Here is a 24804-nt window from a genome sequence, read left to right as displayed (position 1 = left end):
AGGGAGGTGAAGGAGGGGATGAGAAGTGAGGGGGGATGAGGTGAGTGGGGATGAGAGGTGAGGGAGGGGATGAGTGAGGTGAGGGGGGGATGAGTGAGAACAGGAGGGAGGGGATGAGTGAGGTGAGGGGGGGATGAGAGGTGGGGGGGATGAGTGAGGTGAGGGGGGGACGAGGTGAGATGAGGGGGGATGAGAGGTGTGGGGGGGGATGAGTGAGGTGCGGGGGGGGATGAGGTGAGGGGGGATGAGAGGTGGGGGGGGATGAGTGAGGTGAGGGGGAGATGAGTGAGGTGAGGGGGGATGAGTGAAGTGAAGGGGGAGGGGATGAATGAGGTGAAGGGGATGAGTGAGGTGAGGAGTGTTTTGCATACTGAATATTGGACAGGCTGTCAGTGTCAGCAAGATGAGTGTGTAGAACATTGATTGACGGTGCGGTGTCGACAGCTGTACCAGACGCTGTTCGCGTCCCAGCAAGGCATGGTTCAGGACCTGGACCAGCAGGTCAAGGCCAGCAAGGCCCTGGAGGACGCTTACCGCGAGTTCGAGTCCCAGAAGATCTGCTACCTGCCCCTCAACACCTTCTTCCTCAAGCCGGGCCAGCGCCTCCTGCATTACCAGCTCATTTTGGAACGTACGTGGCTGGTTGGGTCACACACACGCACACACACACACACACACACACACACACACACACACACACACACACACACACACACACACACACACACACACACACACCTCTCTTTTCCCACCCTCTCCCTGTCTGTCGCTGTTTGTGTCTTGTCAGGATCATGGTTTCTTTGTTCTCTCTCTGTCTGTCTCTCTGTTTCTCTCTCTCTGTCTCTGACTCTATCTTTCTATCTTTCTCTCTTTCTCTCTGTCTCTGTCTCTCTTTCTGTTGCTGTCTTCTCTGGATCATGGCCTCTCTGTGTGTTCTTTCTCTGTCTCTGTCTCTGGATCATAACCTCTCTGTCTCTGTCTGGTCTTTTCAGGGCCTCTCTCTCTCTTTCTCTCTCTGTGTCTGTCTCTGTCTTGTCTTTTCAGGGCCACTCTCTCTCTTTCTCTCTCTGTGCCTGTCTCTGTCTTGTCTGAATCATGGCCTCTCTCTCTCTCTCTGTTTCTCTCTCTCTCTCTCTCTCCCTCTCTCTCTCTGTGCCTGTCTCTGTCTTGTCTGAATCATGGCCTCTCTCTCTGTTTCTCTCTCTCTCTCTCCCTCTCTGTCTCTCTGCCTGTCTCTGTCTCTGTCTGTATGGATCATGGCCTCTGTCTGCGGTGTTCCAGTGAGGAGACTGATTTTCACTGTGTGCAGGTCTAGTCAAACACTACCCTCCGACTCACCCAGATGCTGCAGACTGCCAAAGTGAGTCTCTCTTGGTGTCGCCTGTGTGGGTGGTGGTTGTGGATGTAGATGTGTGGGTGTTTTGGTGTGGGGTTGGGGGGGTGGGGTTGTGGGTCTGTGAACAGGGGGGTTAGGGTGTTTGTGGATGTAGATGTGTTGGTGTTTATTTGTGTGTGTGTGTGTGTGTGTGAGGGTGGGTTGTGGATCTGTGTGCATGGGCGTGGTGGGTGTTTGTGGGCGTAGATGTGTGGATGGGCGTTTGTGGATCCGTGTGCAAGGGAGTGGGGAGTGTTTGTGGATGTAGATGGATGGGTGTGTGTGTGTGTGGGGAGGGGGGGTGTGTGTAGGGAGGTGGGGGCGTTTGTGGATCAGTGTGCAGGGGCGTGGTGGGTGTTTGTGGATGTACATGTGTTGGTGGGTGTTTGTGAATCTGTGCGCAAGGGAGTGGGGGGTGTTTGTGAATGTAGATGGATGGGCGTTTGGGTGTGTGCATAGGGAGACGGAGGGGGGTTGTATGTTTATGGGTGTGGGTGTGTATGTATGTGAATGTGTCAGTGGTAAAACTCAAACATTGACGGTTTCCCAGCTACTGTCAAACAGACAGATAAATAAATAAATCAGGATGTCAATTGTAAATCTATAACTTTTACAGCTTAGTACTGAAGAACGAAAATAAAAGATGCAAACTTGAACATCTTAGCACTGATTTCTGTGCGTGGAAAACCAAACTGTTCACTGCTTATTCATTCACTGAAATACTGAGATTTTTCAAAGGCTTTTTTTGTCAAACTCTTGGCGATGGTGTGACAATATAAATCCCTTTTAGTCTGCTGATGAAGTGCTACATGTGAGATACACAGGCACGTGGTACAGCCAGAGCAGTTGTGTGCAGCATAGACAGTTGGTACCCAAGGGGTTAAAACTGTGATGTTGTTGTTGTTGGGATAAATTGTTGTTATGATGAACTGTTGACGTCGTTATGATGAAGTGCAGGAGGAAGGTGGCAGAATGATCAAGACATTCAGCTGTCTTCTTCTTCTTCTGCGTTCGTGGGCTGCAACTCCCACGTTCACTCGTATACACACGAGTGGGCTTTCACGTGTATGACCGTTTTTACCCCGCCTTGTAGGCAGCCATACTCCGTTTTCGGGGGTGTGCATGCTGGGTATGTTCTTGTTTCCATAACCCACTGAACGCTGACATGGATTACGGGATCTTTAACGTGCGTATTTGATCTTCTGCTTGCATATGCACATGAAGGGGGTTCAGGCACTAGCAGGTCTGCACATATGTTGACCTCGGAGATCGTAAAAATCTCCACCCTTCACCCACCAGGCGCCGTCACCATGATTCGAACCCGGGACCCTCAGATTGACAGTCCAACGCTTTAACCACTTGGCTATTGTGCCCGACACTCAGCTGTCAACACAGAGGGTCTGTGAGGGTGAGGGTTCCAGTCCCCCTCTCTCTCGCCCTTTCTTCCAAAGTTTGACTGGGAAATCAAATCAAACCGAGCATCAATTCTTTCAGATAAGACGATAAACTGAGGTCCCATGTGCAGCACGCACTTGGCGCACTGAAAAAGAACCCATGGCAATGAGTGTTGTCCTCTAGCAAAATTATGTGAAAAGAAACCCACTCTGACAGGTACCTAAATATATAAGCATGCACTCAAGGTGTGAGAAGCGCGTTGGGTTATACTGCTGGTCAGGCATCTGCCTAGCAGATGTGGTGGAGCGTATATGGATTTGTTCGAGTGCAGTGACGCTTCCTTGAAAAACTGAAACTGATGATGTTGCGATGAAGTGTTGATGTTGTTGTTACGATGATCTCTTGATGATGTTAGGATGAACTGTTGATGTTGTCACGATGAACTCATGATGATGTTACGATGAACTGTTGATGTTTGTCACGATGAAGTCTTGATGTTACGATGAACTGTTGATGCTGTTACGATGAACTCTTGATGATGTTAGAATGAGCTGTTGATGTTGTTGTCACGATGAACTCTTGGTGATGTTACGATGAACTCTTGATGTTGTTACAGTGAACTGTTGATGTTGATTTTACGATAAATTCTTGATGTTGTTACGATAAACTCTTGATGATGTTTTTTACGATGAACTCTTGATGATATTACGATGAACTCTTGATGATGTTGTTACGATGAAATCTTGATGATGTTGTTAGGATGAACTAATGATGAAAGGCATGCCCTGTGTTGCAGCGGCACTGGCCAAGATCCGAGAGATGACTCAGACCTACAGAGACAGGCTGTACCTGCTGGTGAGATGTCCTCAAGTTTTCAGTCACTCCCCCCCCCCACCTGCCCCTGCACCTCCCACCACCACCACCACCACCACCACACCCCTACCTCCACCTTTCCTCGCTCTTGACCCCCTTCCCTCCCCTCCACACTTCCACTTCTCTCTCTCTCTCCCTGCACTGTTTCTGCTGACCACATTGCTCTTTCTCTGAAACAGACTTCACCTCTCTCTGTGCACTGTTTCTGCTGACCACATTGCTCTTTCCCAGAAACAGACTTCACCTCACTCTCTCTGTGCACTATTTCTGCTGACCACATTGCTCTTTCTCTGAAACAGACTTCACTTCTCTCTCTCTGTGCACTGTTTCTGCTGACCACATTGCTCTTTCTCTGAAACAGACTTCACTTCTCTCTCGGTGCACTGTTTCTGTTGGCCACATTGCTCTTTCCCAGAAACAGACTTCACTTCTCTCTTTCTCTGTGCACTGTTTCTGCTGACCACATTGCTCTTTCTCTGAAACAGACTTCACTTCTCTCTGTGTGTGCACTGTTTCTGTTGGCCACATTGCTCTTTCCCAGAAACAGACTTCACCTCACTCTCTCTGTGCACTGTTTCTGCTGACCACATTGCTTTTTCCCAGAAACAGACTTCACCTCACTCTCTCTCTCTGCACCGTTTCTGCTGGCCACATTGCTCTTTCTCTGAAACAGACTTCACCTCACTCTCTCTCTCTGCACCGTTTCTGCTGACCACATTGCTCTTTCTCTGAAACAGACTTCACCTCTCTCTCTCTGTGCACTGTTTCTGCTGACCACATTGCTCTTTCTCTGAAACAGACTTCACCTCTATCCGTTTGTACTGTTTCTGTTGGCCACATTGCTCTTTCCCAGAAACAGACTTCACTTCACTCTGTGCACCGTTTCTGCTGACCACATTGCTCTTTCTCTGAAACAGACTTCACCTCACTCTCTCTGTGCACTGTTTCTGCTGACCACATTGCTCTTTCCCAGAAACAGACTTCACCTCTCTCTCTCTGTGCACTGTTTCTGCTGGCCACATTGCTCTTTCTCTGAAACAGACTTCACTTTTCTCTCTCTCTGTGCAATGTTTCTGCTGACCACATTGCTCTTTCCCAGAAACAGACTTCACCTCACTCTCTCTGTGCGCTGTTTCTGCTGACCACATTGCTCTTTCTCTGAAACAGACTTCACCTCTCTCTCTCTGTGCACTGTTTCTGCTGACCACATTGCTCTTTCCCAGAAACAGACTTCACCTCACTCTCTCTGTGCGCTGTTTCTGCTGACCACATTGCTCTTTCTCTGAAACAGACTTCACCTCACTCTCTCTGTGCACTGTTTCTGCTGACCACATTGCTCTTTCTCTGAAACAGACTTCACCTCTCTCTCTCTGTGCACTGTTTCTGCTGACCACATTGCTCTTTCCCAGAAACAGACTTCCAGTTGGAACTGAAGAAATCTTTTCTCTTTTTTTTTTTCTTTCTTTCTTTCTTTTTTTGTTTTGTTTTGTTGGTGCTGGCCCATCATTTGCACAGAGGCACCGCAGCATGGTCAGTCAGGCATTGGACTTGTGATCCAGTGATCAGCAGCGATGAGGGTTGAAGGCCCTGTTTCAGCTTTGAGTCCTTGTGTAAAGCACTTTGTTCCACGTTCCCTCACTCCACCCAGGCGTGTGAAGGGGTCCCTGACTTTGCTTGGGGAAGGTTTGAACACAGAAGGAGAGGACTGGGCCCAGCCTTCCTGTGCTGAGCCCTAGACACAGTGGGTGTGGATTCACTGCCTTCCTGTGCTGAGCCCTAGACACAGTGGGTGTGGTGGTTTCACTGCCTTCCTGTGCTGAACCCTAGACACAGTTGGTGTGGATTCACTGCCTTCCTGTGCCGAGCCCTAGACACAGTGGGTGTGGATTCACTGCCTTCCTGTGCCGAGCCCTAGACACAGTGGATGTGAATTCACTGCCTTCCTGTGCCAAGCCCTAGACACAGTGGGTGTGAATTCACTGCCTTCCTGTGCCGAGCCCTAGACACAGTGGGTGTGGATTCACTGCCTTCCTGTGCCGAGCCCTAGACACAGTGGGTGTGGTTTCACTGCCTTCCTGTGCTGAACCCTAGACACAGTTGGTGTGGATTCACTGCCTTCCTGTGCCGAGCCCTAGACACAGTGGGTGTGGATTCACTGCCTTCCTGTGCCCAGCCCTAGACACAGTGGGTGTGGATTCACTGCCTTCCTGTGCCCAGCCATAGACACAGTGGGTGTGGATTCACTGCCTTCCTGTGCCCAGCCATAGACACAGTGGGTGTGAATTCACTTCCCTGATGACAGTAAAAGGCTACAGGACATTTATCCTTCTTTTTCTTTTTTCTTTCAATCACCTGCACTGTTTTAACTCTTTCCATACGAACAGCGAAAGAGACGACGTTAACAGCGTTTCACCCCAATTACCATCATCAAAATATTGCAAGCGGAAGGCTCTTATACTGAAGACGTGCATGTTGACAAAGAATACCACAATTCTGACGATGGAAGTTAAAGGTTGGGTCATTCAGACACCCACTGGACATCCGAGGGGTCTGTGTAGAGGAGAAGAGAGGACTGGCCGTACTGAGTGAGTTAAACAGAGAACAACCAACCAACAAAACGAAAAGGAAACAAACAAAAAAAAACACCAAAAAAAAACACCCCCTACCCCCCGACAAAAAAACCCCGCTAAGATAAAGAAAGCTCACATGCACACAAGTACACACATGCGCATGCAAACACACACATGTATGCAATCCCACACGCACCCACACAAATACACCCACACACTCATGCATATGCGCGTACACACACACACACACACACACACACACACACATACACTTGCCCACAACAACCACACGCATGCATGCATGCACGTGCGTGCGCGTGCACACACACACACACACAGAGTCATACACACACACACACACACACACACACACACATACACACACACATACACTTACCCACAACACACGTGCACCCACGCACGCATGTACACACGCACGCATGCACGCACGCACCCACCCACACACACACACACACACACACACACACACACACACACACACACACACACACACAGAGGAAATAAGAAAACCATACAGGAGGACCTTTTGCAAATAGAACAGAATAGAATGGGATAAATTCTATCGTCATGAAACCTTCAGGTTTGTAAGGAAGAAATACATAAGCAAATGATTAATTTGATACTCACAGAATCGTGTGTGTGTGTGTGCATGTGCGTGCTTGTGTGTGTGTGTGTGTGTGTTTCAGGAGAACCTCCAGAAACTGATGGAGCTACAGAGGGACCTGGTTGGTCTGGAACATCTAGTTAGTGTGGACAGGGTGAGTCATAGAACATGTAGTTAGTGTGGACAGGGTGAGTCATGGAACATGTAGTTAGTGTGGACAGGGTGAGTCATGGAACATGTAGTTAGTGTGGACAGGGTGAGTCATGGAACATGTAGTTAGTGTGGACAGGGTGAATCATGGAACATGTAGTTAGTGTGGACAGGGTGAGTCATGCATACCAGTATTTGATTTTTTTTTTCTTTGCTTCTTTATCGTGGAAAAGGTTGTTTTTATGGGGCTCGAGTATAGTTCGTGAGTATATGTGTGTGAATGAGTAGTTTGGTATAGTTTGGTATGGTTGTGTCAGTGTATGTGTTTGTGAGTGTGTGTGTGTGTGTATGCTTCATGTGTGTGTTTGTAGTTGTGTGTGTTTGTGTGTGTGTGTGTGTGCGTGTGTGTGTGTACGTTTCTTAGTGTTTGTATGTGTGTGATTTGGAAATAGGTGTGTTTGTGAGTGTTAGCTTGTGGTGTGGTATGGACTGGTTTGTGTGTGTGGGTGTGAGTGAAAATGAGTAGGTGTGTGTGTGGGAGGAGGAGTTGAAGGTGTGTGTGTGTGTGTGTGTGTGTGTGTGTGAAAATTATTGTTGTGGGGGGGGTTGAATGATTACTTTCAGTTTGAGAATTTTCCCTTACAGATTCCAAATAGAGCATGGTGTCTTTTGTTGTTGTTTTTTCTGATACGGAGTCAGCTTCTTGAATTAATATAAACATCTTTGTTTCATGGTTAAAACAAGACGCTGGGCTGATACATTAATCATGTGATTGATTTGGAGAAAAATGTTCTTCATTTGCTTCAGGCCCTGGTTTCAATATTTTCTCGTTTGAGTTGTTAATTTGGAAGATATGGCAATGAAAAGTTATTGGCAGTTATGTATGCATGTATGAATCTGTGTGTGTGTGTGTGTGTGCGCACGCGCATGTGTGTGTGAGTGGTTGTGGGTGTGATTGTGTGTGTGTTTGTGTGTGTGTGTTTATGTGTGTGTGTTTGTGTGTGTGTGTGTGTGTGTGTGAATGTGTGTGTGTGTGTGCAGGAGTTCTTGAGAGAAGGCTGCCTACAAAAGTATTCCAGGAAAGGTTACCAACAGCGCATGTTTTTCCTGGTAAGCTGTGTGTTTGAGAGAGTGTGCATGTGAGAGAGAGAGAGAGTGTATGTGTGTGTGAGAGTGTGTGGTGGGGGAGTGTGTGTGAGAAAGTGAATGTGGGTTGAGGGGTGTGTGTATGTGAGAGAGTGAGTATGAGTGTGTATGTGTGTGTGTGAGAGAGAGAGAGAGGGATGAGGGAGCATGTGTGAGTGTGTGTGTTTGTGTGTGAGTGTGTGAGAGAGAGAGTGTGGGGTGGAGGAATGTATGTGTGTGTGTTTGTGAGAGAGAGAGAGAGTATGTGTGTATGTGTGAGAGTGGCTTGGGGGTGTGTGTGTGAGAGAGAAGGAGTGAGTGTGTGTGTGTGTGGGGGGGGGGAGTGAATGTGTGTGAGAGAGAGAGTGTGTATGAGTGAGTGCATGTGTGTAAGAAAGAGAATGTGTGTGGGTGTGTGTGAGGGGGAAGTGTGTGTAAGGGTGTGTATGTGCATTGTGTGTGTGCATGCATACATCTTGAGTTAGTGTATATGAATGAGTGAGTGTGTTTGTGGGTGTGCTTTGTGTATGTGTGTGCGTGTGACTGTGTGTATGTTTGTGTGTGTGAGTGTGTGAGAGATGTGAAGACAGCCGTGTGGTGGGGTGTGTGTTTGTTTTTTCTTTTTTTCCTTCTTTTTTTTTTTTTAATGAAGAAACATTGAGAATCATACAAGACAACACCAGGAATACTGCAAGTATGCATGGATAACCTCAAGAGTACACAGATAACATCATAAATACGTGGATGACATCAATTACAAAACAAAAATTACATTATCATCTACAGATATGTTGCATTGCAGAGAGATGGAATATACTATTCTGTTCCCACTCCCTAAATATCAGCTGATTGCTAAAGTAATCAAGGGTATATATAACTGCCATGCTAAACAGAACTGTTCCTATTTCCCAAGAGAGACAGATATTTTTCTAACCTGAATCTTATTTTTTAATATAGTTACTAAAATGTTCTTGAGTAGGTGTTATTCCTTGTACATTACACTTATGAATGAAGAATTTTGCAGTTGATATTATGGAGTCTAAGCTTTGCCATGCGGTGTTTCAGTTCTCTGACATGCTGGTGTACACCAGTCGTGCCTCCTCCACCCTCCTCCAGTTCAAGGTTCACGGCCAGCTGCCCCTCAAGGGGATGTCTGTGAGTAAATCTGCACTGTGTTCAGCTCTCAGGGGATGTCTGTCAGTAAATCTGCACTGTGTTCAGCTCTCTCTGTTTTCTCTAGACAAGGGGATGTCTGTCAGTAAATCTGCACTGTGTTCAGCTCTCTGTTTTCTCTAGACAAGGGGATGTCTGTCAGTAAATCTGCACTGTGTTCAGCTCTCAGGGAATGTCTGTCAGTAAATCTACACTGTGTTCAGCTCTCAAGGAATGTCTGTCAGTAAATGTACACTGTGTTCAGCTAGCTCTCAGGGAATGTCTGTCAGTAAATCTACACTGTGTTCAGCTCTCTCTGTTTTCTCTAGACAAGGGGATGTCTGTCAGTAAATCTACACTGTGTTAAGGATGTCTGTAAGTAAATCTATACTGTGTTCAGCTCTCCGTTTTCTCTAGACAAGGGGATGTCTGTCAGTAAATCTACACTGTGTTAAGGATGTCTGTAAGTAAATCTACACTGTGTTCAGCTCTCTCTGTTTTCTCTAGACAAGGGGATGTCTGTAAGTAAATCTACACTGTGTTCAGCTCTCAAGGAATGTCTGTCAGTAAATCTGCACTGTGTTCAGCTCTCAGGGAATGTATGTCAGTAAATCTACACTGTGTTCAGCTCTCTGTTTTCTCTAGACAAGGGGGTGTCTGTAAGTAAATCTGCACTGTGTTCAGCTCTCAGGGAATGTATGTCAGTAAATCTACACTGTGTTCAGCTCTCTCTGTTTTCTCTAGACAAGGGGATGTCTGTAAGTAAATCTACACTGTGTTCAGCTCTCTCTGTTTTCTCTAGACAAGGGGATGTCTGTGAGTAAATCTACACTGTGTTCAGCTCTCTCTGTTGTCTCTAGACAAGGGAATGTCTGTCAGTAAATCTACACTGTGTTCAGCTCTCTCTGTTTTCTCTAGACAATGGGATGTCTGTAAGTAAATCTACAGTGTGTTCAGCTCTCTGTTTTCTCTAGACAAGGGGGTGTCTGTAAGTAAATCTGCACTGTGTTCAGCTCTCAGGGAATGTATGTCAGTAAATCTGCACTGTGTTCAGCTCTCTCTGTTTTCTCTAGACAAGGGGATGTCTGTCAGTAAATCTACACTGTGTTCAGCTTTCTGTTTTCTCTAGACAAGGGGGTGTCTGTAAGTAAATCTGCACTGTGTTCAGCTCTCAGGGAATGTATGTCAGTAAATCTACACTGTGTTCAGCTCTCTCTGTTTTCTCTAGACAAGGGGATGTCTGTGAGTAAATCTACACTGTGTTCAGCTCTCTCTGTTTTCTCTAGACAAGGGGGTGTCTGTAAGTAAATCTACACAGTGTTCAGCTCTCCGTTTTTTCTAGACAAGGGGATGTCTGTAAGTAAATCTACACTGTGTTCAGCTCTCAAGGAATGACTGTCAGTAAATCTGCACTGTGTTCAGCTCTCAGGGAATGTATGTCAGTAAATCTACACTGTGTTCAGCTCTCTCTGTTTTCTCTAGACAAGGGGATGTCTGTCAGTAAATCTACACTGTGTTCAGCTCTCTGTTTTCTCTAGACAAGGGGGTGTCTGTAAGTAAATCTACACTGTGTTCAGCTCTCTCTGTTTTCTCTAGACAAGGGGGTGTCTGTAAGTAAATCTACACTGTGTTCAGCTCTCTCTGTTTTCTCTAGACAAGGGGATGTCTGTGAGTAAATCTACACTGTGTTCAGCTCTCTCTGTTGTCTCTAGACAAGGGAATGTCTGTCAGTAAATCTACACTGTGTTCAGCTCTCTCTGTTTTCTCTAGACAAAGGCATGTCTGTAAGTAAATCTACACTGTTTTCAGCTCTCTCTGTTTTCTCTAGACAAGGGGGTGTCTGTAAGTAAATCTGCACTGTTTTCAGCTCTCAGGGAATGTATGTCAGTAAGTCTGCACTGTGTTCAGCTCTCTCTGTTTTCTCTAGACAAGGGGATGTCTGTCAGTAAATCTACACTGTGTTCAGCTTTCTGTTTTCTCTAGACAAGGGGGTGTCTGTAAGTAAATCTGCACTGTGTTCAGCTCTCAGGGAATGTATGTCAGTAAATCTACACTGTGTTCAGCTCTCTCTGTTTTCTCTAGACAAGGGGATGTCTGTCAGTAAATCTACACTGTGTTCAGCTCTCTGTTTTCTCTAGACAAGGGGGTGTCTGTAAGTAAATCTACACTGTGTTCAGCTCTCTCTGTTTTCTCTAGACAAGGGGATGTCTGTGAGTAAATCTACACTGTGTTCAGCTCTCTCTGTTTTCTCTAGACAAGGGGATGTCTGTCAGTAAATCTACACTGTGTTCAGCTCTCTGTTTTCTCTAGACAAGGGGATGTCTGTCAGTAAATCTACACTGTGTTCAGCTCTCAAGGAATGTATGTCAGTGAATCTACACTGTGTTCAGCTCTCAGGGGATGTCTGTCAGTAAATCTACACTGTGTTCAGCTCTCAGGGGATGTCTGTGAGTAAATCTACACTGTGTTCAGCTCTCTCTGTTTTCTCTAGACAAGGGGATGTCTGTCAGTAAATCTACACTATGTTCAGCTCTCTGTTTTCTCTAGACAAGGGGATGTCTGTAAGTAAATCTACAGTGTGTTCAGCTCTCTGTTTTCTCTAGACAAGGGGGTGTCTGTAAGTAAATCTGCACTGTGTTCAGCTCTCAGGGAATGTATGTCAGTAAGTCTGCACTGTGTTCAGCTCTCTCTGTTTTCTCTAGACAAGGGGATGTCTGTCAGTAAATCTACACTGTGTTCAGCTTTCTGTTTTCTCTAGACAAGGGGGTGTCTGTAAGTAAATCTGCACTGTGTTCAGCTCTCAGGGAATGTATGTCAGTAAATCTACACTGTGTTCAGCTCTCTCTGTTTTCTCTAGACAAGGGGATGTCTGTCAGTAAATCTACACTGTGTTCAGCTCTCTGTTTTCTCTAGACAAGGGGGTGTCTGTAACTAAATCTACACTGTGTTCAGCTCTCTCTGTTTTCTCTAGACAAGGGGATGTCTGTGAGTAAATCTACACTGTGTTCAGCTCTCTCTGTTTTCTCTAGACAAGGGGATGTCTGTCAGTAAATCTACACTGTGTTCAGCTCTCTGTTTTCTCTAGACAAGGGGATGTCTGTCAGTAAATCTACACTGTGTTCAGCTCTCAAGGAATGTATGTCAGTGAATCTACACTGTGTTCAGCTCTCAGGGGATGTCTGTCAGTAAATCTACACTGTGTTCAGCTCTCAGGGGATGTCTGTGAGTAAATCTACACTGTGTTCAGCTCTCTCTGTTTTCTCTAGACAAGGGATTGTCTGTCAGTAAATCTACACTATGTTCAGCTCTCTGTTTTCTCTAGACAAGGGGATGTCTGTCAGTAAATATAATCTGTGTTCAGCTCTCAGGGAATGTCTGTCAGTAAATCTGCACTGTGTTCAGCTCTCAGGGAATGTCTGTCAGTAAATCTACACTGTGTTCAGCTCTCAGGGAATGTCTGTCAGTAAATCTACACTGTGTTCAGCTCTCTGTTTTCTCTAGACAAGGGGGTGTCTGTAAGTAAATCTACACTGTGTTCAGCTCTCTCTGTTTTCTCTAGACAAGGGGATGTCTGTGAGTAAATCTACACTGTGTTCAGCTCTCTCTGTTTTCTCTAGACAAGGGGATGTCTGTCAGTAAATCTACACTGTGTTCAGCTCTCTGTTTTCTCTAGACAAGGGGATGTCTGTCAGTAAATCTACACTGTGTTCAGCTCTCAAGGAATGTATGTCAGTGAATCTACACTGTGTTCAGCTCTCAGGGGATGTCTGTCAGTAAATCTACACTGTGTTCAGCTCTCAGGGGATGTCTGTGAGTAAATCTACACTGTGTTCAGCTCTCTCTGTTTTCTCTAGACAAGGGATTGTCTGTCAGTAAATCTACACTATGTTCAGCTCTCTGTTTTCTCTAGACAAGGGGATGTCTGTCAGTAAATATAATCTGTGTTCAGCTCTCAGGGAATGTCTGTCAGTAAATCTGCACTGTGTTCAGCTCTCAGGGAATGTCTGTCAGTAAATCTACACTGTGTTCAGCTCTCAGGGAATGTCTGTCAGTAAATCTACACTGTGTTCAGCTCTCTGTTTTCTCTAGACAAGGGGGTGTCTATCAGTAAATCTACACTGTGTTCAGCTCTCAGGGAATGTCTGTCAGTAAATCTACACTGTGTTCAGCTCTCAGGGAATGTCTGTCAGTAAATCTACACTGTGTTCAGCTCTCTGTTTTCTCTAGACAAGGGGGTGTCTGTAAGTAAATCTACACTGTGTTCAGCTCTCTGTTTTCTCTAGACAAGGGGATGTCTGTCAGTAAATCTACACTGTGTTTAGCTCTCAGGGAATATTTGTGAGTAAATCTACATTGTGTTCAGCTCTCTCTGTTTTCTCTAGACAAGGGGATGTCTGTAAGTAAATCTACACTGTGTTCAGCTCTGTTTTCTCTAGACAAGGGGATGTCTGTAAGTAAATCTACACTGTGTTCAGCTGTCTGTTTTCTCTATACAACAAGGGGATGTCTGTGAGTAAATCTACACTGTGTTCAACTCTCTCTCAGAGTGTGTCTTAGTTTCCATGACACACCCACTGCAGACATGATCCCTAAGTGTGGTCTGTATCAACACACACCCAAACAGCATTACAGCCAAGGCTGACGAAATTTGTTCATGAATGTTTCTCTTCGTAATATGCTCATGTTGTGCCTTATAAACTTTAAGGTTTTATGACAATAAAAAACTATTCTATTCTATTCTCTATTCACACACACACACATACACACACACACACACACACACACACACACACACACACACTCTCTCTCTCTCTCTCTCTCTCTCTCTCTTTACATAAAGTTACTGCTTGCTTTACAGAAATGTCTGGTGGATTGCAGAGGAGCACAGAAGTCAGACCATCCAAAGTGACAAGATGTGCATCTGTATGATTGTGAAGTGCTTTTCATTCTTTTTTTCTTTTTTCTTTCTTTCTTTTCCCTACACTCTGCTGAAGAATCAGAATGACATCTGTTTCAGATTGAGGAGACGGAACAGTCGAAGGTGGCTGTACCAAACACCTTTGCTATCTATGCAGGCGGGCGCTGCATTCTAGTTGCTGCCAGGTATGTTGTATGAATTAATGTTTGGGGAGTTGTTGGTGGTTTTTTGTTTTGTTTTGTTTCTTTTTTATGTGTGCTTTGTTTTGTTGTTGTTGTTGTTGTGTGTGTATGTGGCCAGGTACGTTTTAATGATGTGTTTTTTGTGCTGTTTTTTTTTGTTTTTTTGGTTTTTTTTAGACTTCTTCATCATCAGAATGCCTTTGTGTTTTGAATTTATATCTATTTTGAACATCATTAAAATTCTTTTTGTTCACTGCTTCTTCTTGACCAAACCCATCAGATGTCTGTATGTGTCTTTATATTTCTATCATTATGTTCTGAATATTGTTGTTCAACTGATACATGCTTTCAATAGCTTTTTGTTCAAAACACCATGCTGTTAATCTCTTGGACATAAGATGAATTCTTCTTCATGTTTGCAGACGTTTGTGAGTGTGCACCCGTGTTCATGCACAAATGCGTTCATACTTGTCTGTGCATGTGTGTGTTCTGCGTATGCTTGCATGCATTTTACTAGTGGTTGTACTTTCAACATATTCCTGGAACGTATCATGTTGGATGCACTGGAAGACCATGAGAGCAACGTCAGCATCGTAGGCAGAACTGTTAGAAATCTTCAGTTCATCGATGACATTGATGACTTGGCAGGAAATGAGACCAGCCTGGCAGAAAGACTTGACAACTGACTTCCACAGCATAATGAATGTAAATCAGCGTAGCAAAGACAAAGATGATGACGAATAACACCAACATCATTAACGCATTAAAGTCAGCGGGCAGTCTTTGTAATCTGTATCTAGGTTCAAGTATCTGGGTGTGTCACAGATAAAGGCTCCAAACCACAAGTCTTGTCCAGGATAGCACAGACTACAGCAGCACTCTCTTAACTGAAGCCCATCACACTCAGATCTAAAGTGAAACTTGTGCGCTCACTGGTTCAACCAGTGCTTCTCTGTGATTGGGAAACATGGACTCTCACTGCCGAGCTCCAGAAGGAGATCCAAGCCATGGAAATGAGATGCTTCAGAAAGCTACTAGGCATCTCCTACACTGATCCTGTCATGAACACTGATGTCCGACAGAAGATCACCCAAACCATTGGACCCCACGATGACCTAACCGTTGTCATGAGGAGGAGGCTCAAATAGTACGGACATGTCACAAGAACCGATGAACTCTCAAAGACCATTCTGCAGGGCACCGTACCAGGCAGTAGGAAGAGAGGGGGGCAAAAGAAAATGGGACGGGACAACATCAAAGAATGGACAGACCTGAATTTTCCTATTCACAGAGAGTTGTTAGAGACAGGACCTGATGGAGAGAACTGGTCTGGAAATCATCTGTGGTGCCCTGACGACCCTCCTCTGGGTTATGGGATAGGTGAAGGTGAAGGGTCTTTATTCAGTGTCTTTTCACATGTCTGATAATGCACGCATTTTTCTGTGTGTATGGTGTATGAATGGCACGGTGTATGTGTGTAGTTCTGACACAGTGTGTTTGCACAGTATGTGTCTCCCAGTTCCCAGGAGGCAAAGAACAAGTGGATGAAAGACATACACTTAGCTATGTGTCTCTGTGTGTATTTATGGCATGGAATGTGTGTATTTATGACACAGTTTGTGTGCGTTATGATGACACAGTGTGTGTGCACAGTGTGTGTTGCCCAGTTCCGGCAGGAGAAAAACAAGTGGATGATGGAGGACATACACATAGCTATGTGTGTTTGTGCGTTCATGACATGGTATGTGTGTATTTATGACACAGTGTATGTGTGTAATAATCATACAGTGTGTGTGCGTGTCCCCCATTTCCCAGGAGAACTAGTGGATGATGGAGGACATACACATAGCTATGTTATGATGACACAGTTTGTGTGCAGTGTGTGTTGCCCAGTTCCGGCAGGAGAGAAACAAGTGGATGATGGAGGACATGCACATAGCTTTGTGTGTTTGTGTATTCATGACATGGTATGTGTGTATTTATGACACAGTATGTGTGTGTGTAATCATGACACAGTTTGTGTGCACTGTGTGTGTCGCCCAGTTCCGAAGAGGAGAAAAACAAGTGGATGATGGAGGATATACACATAGCTATGTGTGTTTGTGCATTCATGACATGGTATGTGTGTATTTATGACACAATGTATGTGTGTAATAATCATACGGTGTGTGTGTGTCCCCCATTTCCCAGGAGAACTAGTGGATGATGGAGGACATACACATAGTTATGTGTGTTTGTGTTCATGACATGGTATGCGTGTATTTATGACATAGTGGATGTGTAATAATGACACGGTGTGTGTACGGTGTGTGTCCCCCAGTTCCCAGGAGGAGAAGAACAAGTGGATGGAGGACATACAGCAAGCAGTGCAGACCCTGGGCAGTCGTCCTGACCTGGACGGTCCCCAGTGCTCATCCCTCAAGTCCAACACAGGTCAGTGGATCACATGAACAGAGTATGGCTGCCTTAACAGCAGGGTAAAAACAGTGAATCACAGCCACAGGGCACACACACACACATCCCTGAACACAGAGTATGGCTGCCTTAACAGCAGGGTAAAAACAGTGGATCACAGCCATAGGACACACACACACACACACATCCCTGAACACAGAGTATGGCTGCCTTAACAGCAGGGTAAAAACAGTGGATCACAGCCATAGGACACACACACACACACACACATCCCTGAACACAGAGTATGGCTGCCTTAACAGCAGGGTAAAAACAGTGGATCACAGCCATAGGGCACACACACACACAGACACACACACACACACACACACACACACACACACACCCCTGAACATGGAGTATGGCTGCCTTAACAGCAGGGTAAAAACAGTGGATCACAGCCACAGTCAGGGCACTTATACACACCCCTGAATATAGAGTATGGCTGCCTTAACAGCAGGATAAAAGCAGTGGATCCCTGAACACTGAGTATGGCTGCCTTAACAACAGGCTAAAAACGTTGGCTCACAGCCACAGTCAGGGCACTTAGACCACCCCTGAACATGGAGTTGGGCTGCCTTAACGGCCGGCTAAAAACGGTGGATCATAGCCATAGGGCACACACACACACACACCCACCCCTCCTGGACATGGAGTATTGCTGCCTTAACAGCAGGTGAAAAACAGTAGATCACAGCCACAGTCAGGACCCTTATACACACCCCTGAATATGGAGTATGGCTGCCTTAACGGCAGAGCAAAAACAAGGGAACACAGCCATTGTCAGGGCACATCCCTGAACTCAGAATATGGTTACCTTTAGAGTAAAAGCCATCATTGGAGCACATCCATTAGACATCCCTGAACATGGAGTATGGCTGCCTTAATGACAGGGAAAAACAGTCATTGGAACACATCCATAGTCAGGGCTACAGGTACCCCTTAATCGTAGGGTAAAAATGGTCATTGGAACATAGCCATAATCAGAGCATGTAGACATCCCTGAAAACAGAGTTTGGCTGCCTTAAACAGCATGGTGAAAACAATCACTGGAACACATTGATCATTGGGCCTGACAACTCTGAAAACAGGGTATGGCTGCCTCTACAGTAAGAACAGTCATATGCATAACAGCCCTCTTGTAGGAGTTGAGTTTATTTGCTTTGTTATTTTATGTATACCTTAATATAAAATGTAATATAATGTGATATAATATAGTATAATAGAATATAATGTAATATAATGTAATGTAATATATGATTTATTATGCTGTATATACCTTTGTATATGATATTACATAGGATTCAAAAAGAAAGAGATAGAGAGATAGATGGATGGATGCATTGACAGACAGATTAACAAACAATAAAAACTACTAAGAGAAAAAACAAAACAAGAAGTAAGCCATGAGGAAAAACAAAAAACGGACCAGAAAAGTACCCCCTCCCACCCCCTCCCAAACCCCTCCCTCTGGCTGTGTCAGGGTCGACAGAGAACCTGGAGGGTGCGGGTGGAGGAGGGGGAGATGACCGGCTGACAGAGAAGCCCATTCAGCACCGCGCCAACACCACCATGCACGTCTGCTGGCACCGCAACACCAGTGTGTCCGCCTATGACCACCAGACGGCGCTCAAGGTGAGTCGTCCTTTATCCGCCCACGCTGTGAGGGGAAGGTGGTAGTGTTTTCACTTCACATCACGTTTTGTGTAAGCGTTGTGGTGTGACTTTTTTTGGTGTGTGTTTTTCCTCTTTATTTTGCTTTGTTTCAGATTGAGACACTTTCATTTATGCTCAGTAATAACTGTTTCCCCACTTGGGAAGTTTTTTAAGCGCGTTGGGTTACGGTGCTGGTCAGGCACCTGCTTGGCAGATGTGGTGTAGCATATATGGATTTGTCCGAACGCAGTGACGCCTCCTTGAGCTACTGAAACTGAAACTGAAACTGAGAAAGGATTTTTGGTCACAGACAGTAACTGACAAAAATTTGATTATTTCGCTTTATGAAATTTCCTACAGTGACGTGGATGGAAATTGCCATCTTGATGCACTTTTTTGGCACACCGGAAGGGGACAGAATTCTCCATCCGGTGGCACTCCAGAAGTCAGTTAAATAAAGTTGTGTAATGTAGTTTTGGTATTTTGCATGTGTAACCAGTTTCCCCTCCATGTTGCTCCTTTGGCCCCTTGTGCTGAAGAGGTGGAGTGCATTATAAATGACCATTGTTATTTCATCACTATCCTAATGGATTTGGGTTTCTGTTTTTATGCATGAATTAGGGTTCTGGCACATACTGTGGCTGAAAGTGCAGCAGTATGGTAGTGTGAATAGTTTGTTTTGTTTTTTTTTCTTTCTCTTACTTCTCATTCTGTACAACTGGCTGTGTGTCCTGACAATGAACCACGGCACGTTTGGCTGTGACTCAGTGTTCATGCAAGTTTTAACAGCCTTTAACAAGTTGTAAAGAATTGAATGCCTTTGGAATCAGACCCCTGCCGGAGTCTGCACCAGTGGGTCACGGTAAGTATGTTACTTAAACGTAATTTTAGGAAGAAAATTTCCTTTTTAAATCCTTAAGATTCTTCTCTTTTTTCTTTTTTTTCAAAAAAAGCCTAGGTTTGTACAAGCTCTTAAAGTTGGCTCTCTTTACTGACCAAAAAGAAAAAGTTTCTGTTGTGAAGCACAGAAACAAAATGCTCCCTGGGAATTTTAGTTAGGGGGTAAAATAATCATTTAGAAACAAAATTCTGAAAGGATCCCATCAAGCAAAATCACTGTTTTTATGTGTAGTTGATGATTACTGATGAACACGCTTAGCACTACCAGTTAGCTCCACGGACTTTCCCCACACATGACCCATTTTGTACAGGTAAGAAATAAAATCGCCAAATAAACAAATGTTAGAATTTATGAACTGAAAACTTCCAGACTGATCACACGCACTGTTCTTGTGAACCAGTCACCGCAAAAATAAATCTCCTGCTTGCCAGCACAGCACTCTGCATTTATTGGTCGCAGTGGAGAGTGGAAAGGTCAGTTAAGGTAGTCTTAGCTTATAATGTCATTATGCAAAGTAGGTTTCACTCCAAAAATTTAAAACTATCTAAAGCCCCAGTCAGGCCTCTTCATCAGAAACGGTTGTAAAACATTAGGGCCTTGGTCAGGCCCTTTTGTCCGGAGTTAATTGAAGGGCATGAACCAGCACTCAAATTATCATGCCGTTCATCCCGGTTTGTGACGCGATAGTTCTAAATTGTTGGCCTTGATAGGGTTTTAAAAGGTTTCTTAAACGGCTGATAAATGTTGTGGTTACTGACATGTGGACAGAACCAGCTGAGTGGGTATCTGCTGAGAAAGTTCAAGACCAGCAATGGATGGCAGAAACTGTGGGTCGTCTTCACCAACTTCTGCCTCTTCTTCTACAAAACTTACCAGGTATACATGGATTTGGGGCTATTTCTGGGTGGTTGTTTTTTTATTTATTGTTTTGTATATTTCCTTGTGACTGTATGCTTTTTTTGTGAGTGTATGTTAGTGGGTATATTTTGTTAAAGTGCAGTATACAGCTTTGAGGGTTTATATGGGGTTTGTTAAATTGCACAGAAAATCTCAAACAATTGACAAGCGAAGGCATGGCAATAAATTTATTTTGTATAGCCACTGGGGAACATTGAAGCTTACATTCCCATACACAGTCTAATTACAGATAAAAATGTACAAGTAATCATAGATTTAGCTTTTTGTCCAATGTCTAATTTACAGGAAAAAATACCAATAAACACATTCTACTCACAGTGTCAAATCACACAGAATTTTACAGGTAACCACTTCTGACCTTTGCTTGCAGGATGACTTCCCCTTGGCCAGTCTCCCGTTGCTAGGCTACGCAGTCAACCAGCCAGACCCTGAGGACGGGATCAACAAGGATCACGTGTTTAAACTGCAGTTTAAAAACCACGTCTACTTCTTCCGCGCTGAGAGTGAATACACTTACTCCAGGTCAGTCTCTGTGTGTGTGTGTGTGTGTGAGAGAGAGAGAGAGAGATTCTTTTCTGAAATCTCAACAATAAAAGAATGCTTTTAACGAGCACAGAAATTTGTCATGCTGCACGCACGCATGGACTTACATGTACTCACAGGTAAGCATACTTGGGTGCACATACTTGCGTGTGCATGAACACACACACACACACACACACACGCACACACACACACACACACACACACTGAGAGAGGGAGAGAGAATTTTCCTGCAAATTGTTTTTTTTTTTTTTTTTTGGGGGGGGTGTCTTTTTTTTTTCTCTGTGTGTGTGTGTGTGTGTGTGTGTGTGCATGAAGATAGTGACAAGCACCCCCCTCCCCCATCCCCCTACCACCCCTGACAGAGAGTGACGTGACCGTGACTGGACTGTTGCAGGTGGATGGAGGTGATCAACTCGGCCACCAGCAGTGCACGACGTACACGCCTCTTCAGCCGCATGACCAGTCAACTGGACAGCTAGCCAACACCACACCAGCACCACACAAACACCACGCCATGCCAGCACCACACCCACAACACACCAGCCCTGTCCTCCATCCGCCACCACCACTGCAGACTCCTTGGTGCACGGCCATGATTCACACTCTGTCCCGGACAACACTGTGTGTGTGTGTGTGTGTGTGTGTGTGTATGCATGGAGGAAGGATGGTAGGGGAGGAGGAGGAGCCACCTTGAAGGATGAGAAGTTGTGGAAGTGAAGGTCACCATCAGGTTAGTGGGGGGTCAAGGTCACCATCAGGTTATGGGATCAAGGTCATGGTCACTGGTTGTGGGGGCCAGTCAGAACCTCTGTCATTGTGGTGGCAGGGATGGGGTGGGGGTGGGTCGCTGAGCTGGGTGGTGAGTGTGAGTGAGATGGGGTGTGGTGAGTTAAGGTAAGGAAGGGGGGGTTGGGGGCAGGACTTTCTGGACAAAAACGTGCTGCGGCAGATGGACCGGGTTTGTGGCTGTTTGTGGGTGTGGGACTGGGAACGAGCAGCGCTGGAGTAACAACAGTGCAGACCACAGGGCAGCAAGGAGAGAAAGAAACACGCATGCTGAACTTTTCTGACTCATTGCCTTGGGGGAGGGAGGGAGGGAAAGGTGAGGGAAAGGTGAGGGTCATCCCTGATGGTGGATACCAAGTGACCTGCATCCTCCTTTCTTCTCTGTGCTCTCAGTGCCTGTTGTGCTGAGCCATGTCCAGGTCTCCGTGGTGAGAGGGTTGGCGGGACAGACAGCCACTGGGTTGTTCGGGAGACATTTCCCTCGCCATTTGACAAAGAACAGATTAGAATTCGGTGAGGTGTTTCACTCAGCTGGGAACATCGACCTGACATTCACTTTCAGTGATGTAAGGCTAGGTTCTCAAGGCCGTGGGCAGTAGTGCCTTAGGGTCATGCATGAGTCAGGCATCTGCTCCTTGTTTCGCTATCTCTCTCTCTTTGTTTTTAAGCAGATGTTGTGTATCATAAATTGATCAGTCCGTCAACTGATCAAGCTTTGAAACTGCCTTGAAACTGAAACCAGTGACACTGTTCACCCCAGTCCTACAACACTGGAGGTGACTGGCTGTGTGGAAGGTTTCTGTGACTTTTATAGTGCGGCAAAAGGAAACTTGTGAGCTGTGTGTGAACATTGAGTGAGCAGTGAGTCATGTTGGGCTTTTCCAGACAATGGTCTGATGGGGGCTGTTCATTCAGTGAACTGTGAAGATGATTGCTTCCATGAAATCGGTGAATTCGGTGAACCTTGAAAATGATTGCTTTCATGAAATAGATGGATTCAGCAAACCATGAAAGCAATTGCTTCCATGAAATTATTGGATTCAGTGAACCATGAAAATGATTGCTTCCATGAAATCGTTTGATTCAGTGAACCGTGAAAATGCTTCCATGAAATTGTGGAGCTTTTCTCCTATCAGTGAGCTGTGAAAACTTTTTGCTTCCATTGATTCTGTCAAGTGTTTCTCCCCCCCCCCCCCCTGTCGCCCACCCACCCCTGCTGGTGAAGCAGGAAAATGAATGCTTCCATGGAACCTTTTTGTTGCTTCATTGACGTCCCCTGTATTCAGGTAGGATGGTCCATCACTCGCCGGAGATGTCCACACAGGTTGAACATGCTGTGAACTCTTTTTCTTTTTTTTTTGTCTTTTCTTTTCTTTTGAAGCAGATATGGTGCAACATATATGGATCAGTGCACAGACTTGGACACCCTGAAACTGAAAACTGTTGACTGCTCCCACCCTACATTTCCCCCCAACCACCCCCGACCATTCCCCCCCCGCCCCCCTCAGCTTCCCCCCAACAACCCCCCACCATTCCCCCCCCTCTGCTTCCCCCCAACAACCCCCCACCATTCTCCCCCCTCTGCTTCCCCCCAACAACCCCCCACCATTCTCCCCCCTCTGCTTCCCCCCAACAACCTCCCACCATTCTCCCCTCTGCTTCCCCCCAACAACCCCCCCACCATTCCCGCCCCTCTGCTTCCCCCCAACAACCCCCCACCATTCTCCCCCCTCTGCTTCCCCCCAACAACCCCCCACCATTCTCCCCTCTGCTTCCCCCCCAGCCCCCACCATTCCCCCCCCTCTGCTTCCCCCCAACAACCCCCCACCATTCCCCCCCCTCTGCTTCCCCCCAACAACCCCCACCATTCCCCCCCCTCTGCTTCCCCCCAACAACCCCCCACCATTCTCCCCTCTGCTTCCCCCCCAGTCCCCACCATTCCCCCCCCCTCTGCTTCCCCCCAACAACCCCCCACCATTCTCCCCCCTCTGCTTCCCCCCCAGCCCCCACCATTCCCCCCCCTCTGCTTCCCCCCAACAACCCCCCACCATTCTCCCCCCTCTGCTTCCCCCCCAGTCCCCACCATTCCCCCCCCTCTGCTTCCCCCCAACAACCCCCCACCATTCCCCCCCCTCTGCTTTCCCCCCAGTCCCCACCATTCCCCCCTCTGCTTCCCCCCAACAACCCCCCACCATTCCCCCCTCTGCTTCCCCCCAACAACCCCCCACCATTCCCCCCCCTCTGCTTCCCCCCCAGACCCCACCATTCCCCCCCCTCTGCTTCCCCCCCAGACCCCACCATTCCCCCCCCCTCTGCTTCCCCCCCAGACCCCACCATTCCCCCCCCTCTGCTTCCCCCCCAACAACCCCCCACCATTCCCCCCCTCTGCTTCCCCCCCCAACAACCCCCCACCATTCCCCCCCTCTGCTTCCCCCCCACCCCCCACCAGTCTAAACAAGCCAAAGACCGCCCTTTGCGTCAGTTCTTTCACTTGCCAGCCTTGTATTGACAAGCTGTGACTGTGTTGGTGTGGGTACGAGTGGTGTGTGTCCGCATGCTGTTTTGTGTTTCTCTCGGGTGGGTGTGTTGGTGTGGGGATGAGTGGTGTGCTGTCTGGTGTTTCTCTGTACGTGGGTGTGACCACCACCACTGGCTCGAGTAGCGGGTTCTTTCACCATGTGAAAAATTGTTGTGTCGTCGCTGCCAGTCAGAGTTTGTGTTCAAAGGGATTTTGGAAGGGAAGGTTCGTCAGGGGTTAACATTCCCTTCCTTTTCTTTCGTCCCTTGTCACTGTGGTTCTAGATGCCGTGTATCAATGTTTCAAAGAGGTTTTTGTTGTTGTTTTGGGTCTTGTTTCACTGGTTGTGTGGTCGCTACGGTGATGTTAAGCAGGTGAGACATGATTGTGACGTGATTGCGGCATGATTGTGACGTTGTATCTGCTGGTGGTCTGAGCCTGAAAGTGAAGGGCGCGAAACAACATCAGACAAGGGCCCATTGGGACAAGTAACGAGAGTGAAATCACAAAACATGTCATCAGTGTTGATTGTGGGTGTGTGTGTAGAGACATGTCATCGGTGTTGATTGTGGGTGTGTGTGTAGAGACATGTCATCAGTGTTGATTGTGGGTGTGTGAGTAGAGACATGTCATCAGTGTTGATTCTGGGTGTATGTGTAG

At 46.3% G+C, this 24804-nt stretch overlaps 1 protein-coding gene across 1 annotated transcript in view; it reads left to right on the top strand.

The window, feature by feature from the left end:
- The window catches only part of LOC143289188 (FERM, ARHGEF and pleckstrin domain-containing protein 2-like), a 132701-nt gene extending 109895 nt beyond the window's left edge, over positions 1-22806 (top strand). Inside the window, exons 18-29 of the mRNA XM_076598121.1 lie at positions 445-631; positions 1310-1360; positions 3567-3625; positions 6921-6992; positions 8030-8098; positions 9179-9268; positions 14283-14368; positions 16686-16798; positions 18303-18454; positions 20145-20252; positions 20665-20816; positions 21235-22806. Coding sequence (XP_076454236.1) covers positions 445-631; positions 1310-1360; positions 3567-3625; positions 6921-6992; positions 8030-8098; positions 9179-9268; positions 14283-14368; positions 16686-16798; positions 18303-18454; positions 20145-20252; positions 20665-20816; positions 21235-21319 — 1224 coding nt within the window. The 3' untranslated portion in view covers positions 21320-22806. The remainder of the gene's footprint in view (positions 1-444; positions 632-1309; positions 1361-3566; positions 3626-6920; positions 6993-8029; positions 8099-9178; positions 9269-14282; positions 14369-16685; positions 16799-18302; positions 18455-20144; positions 20253-20664; positions 20817-21234) is intronic.
- Positions 22807-24804: the final 1998 nt, after the last annotated feature.

The sequence above is a fragment of the Babylonia areolata genome, chromosome 13 (genome assembly GCF_041734735.1).
Source record: "Babylonia areolata isolate BAREFJ2019XMU chromosome 13, ASM4173473v1, whole genome shotgun sequence".
NCBI lineage: Eukaryota > Metazoa > Mollusca > Gastropoda > Neogastropoda > Buccinidae > Babylonia > Babylonia areolata.
Note: the sequence above shows the minus strand (reverse complement) of the source record. Positions and strands in the feature narration are given on the sequence as shown.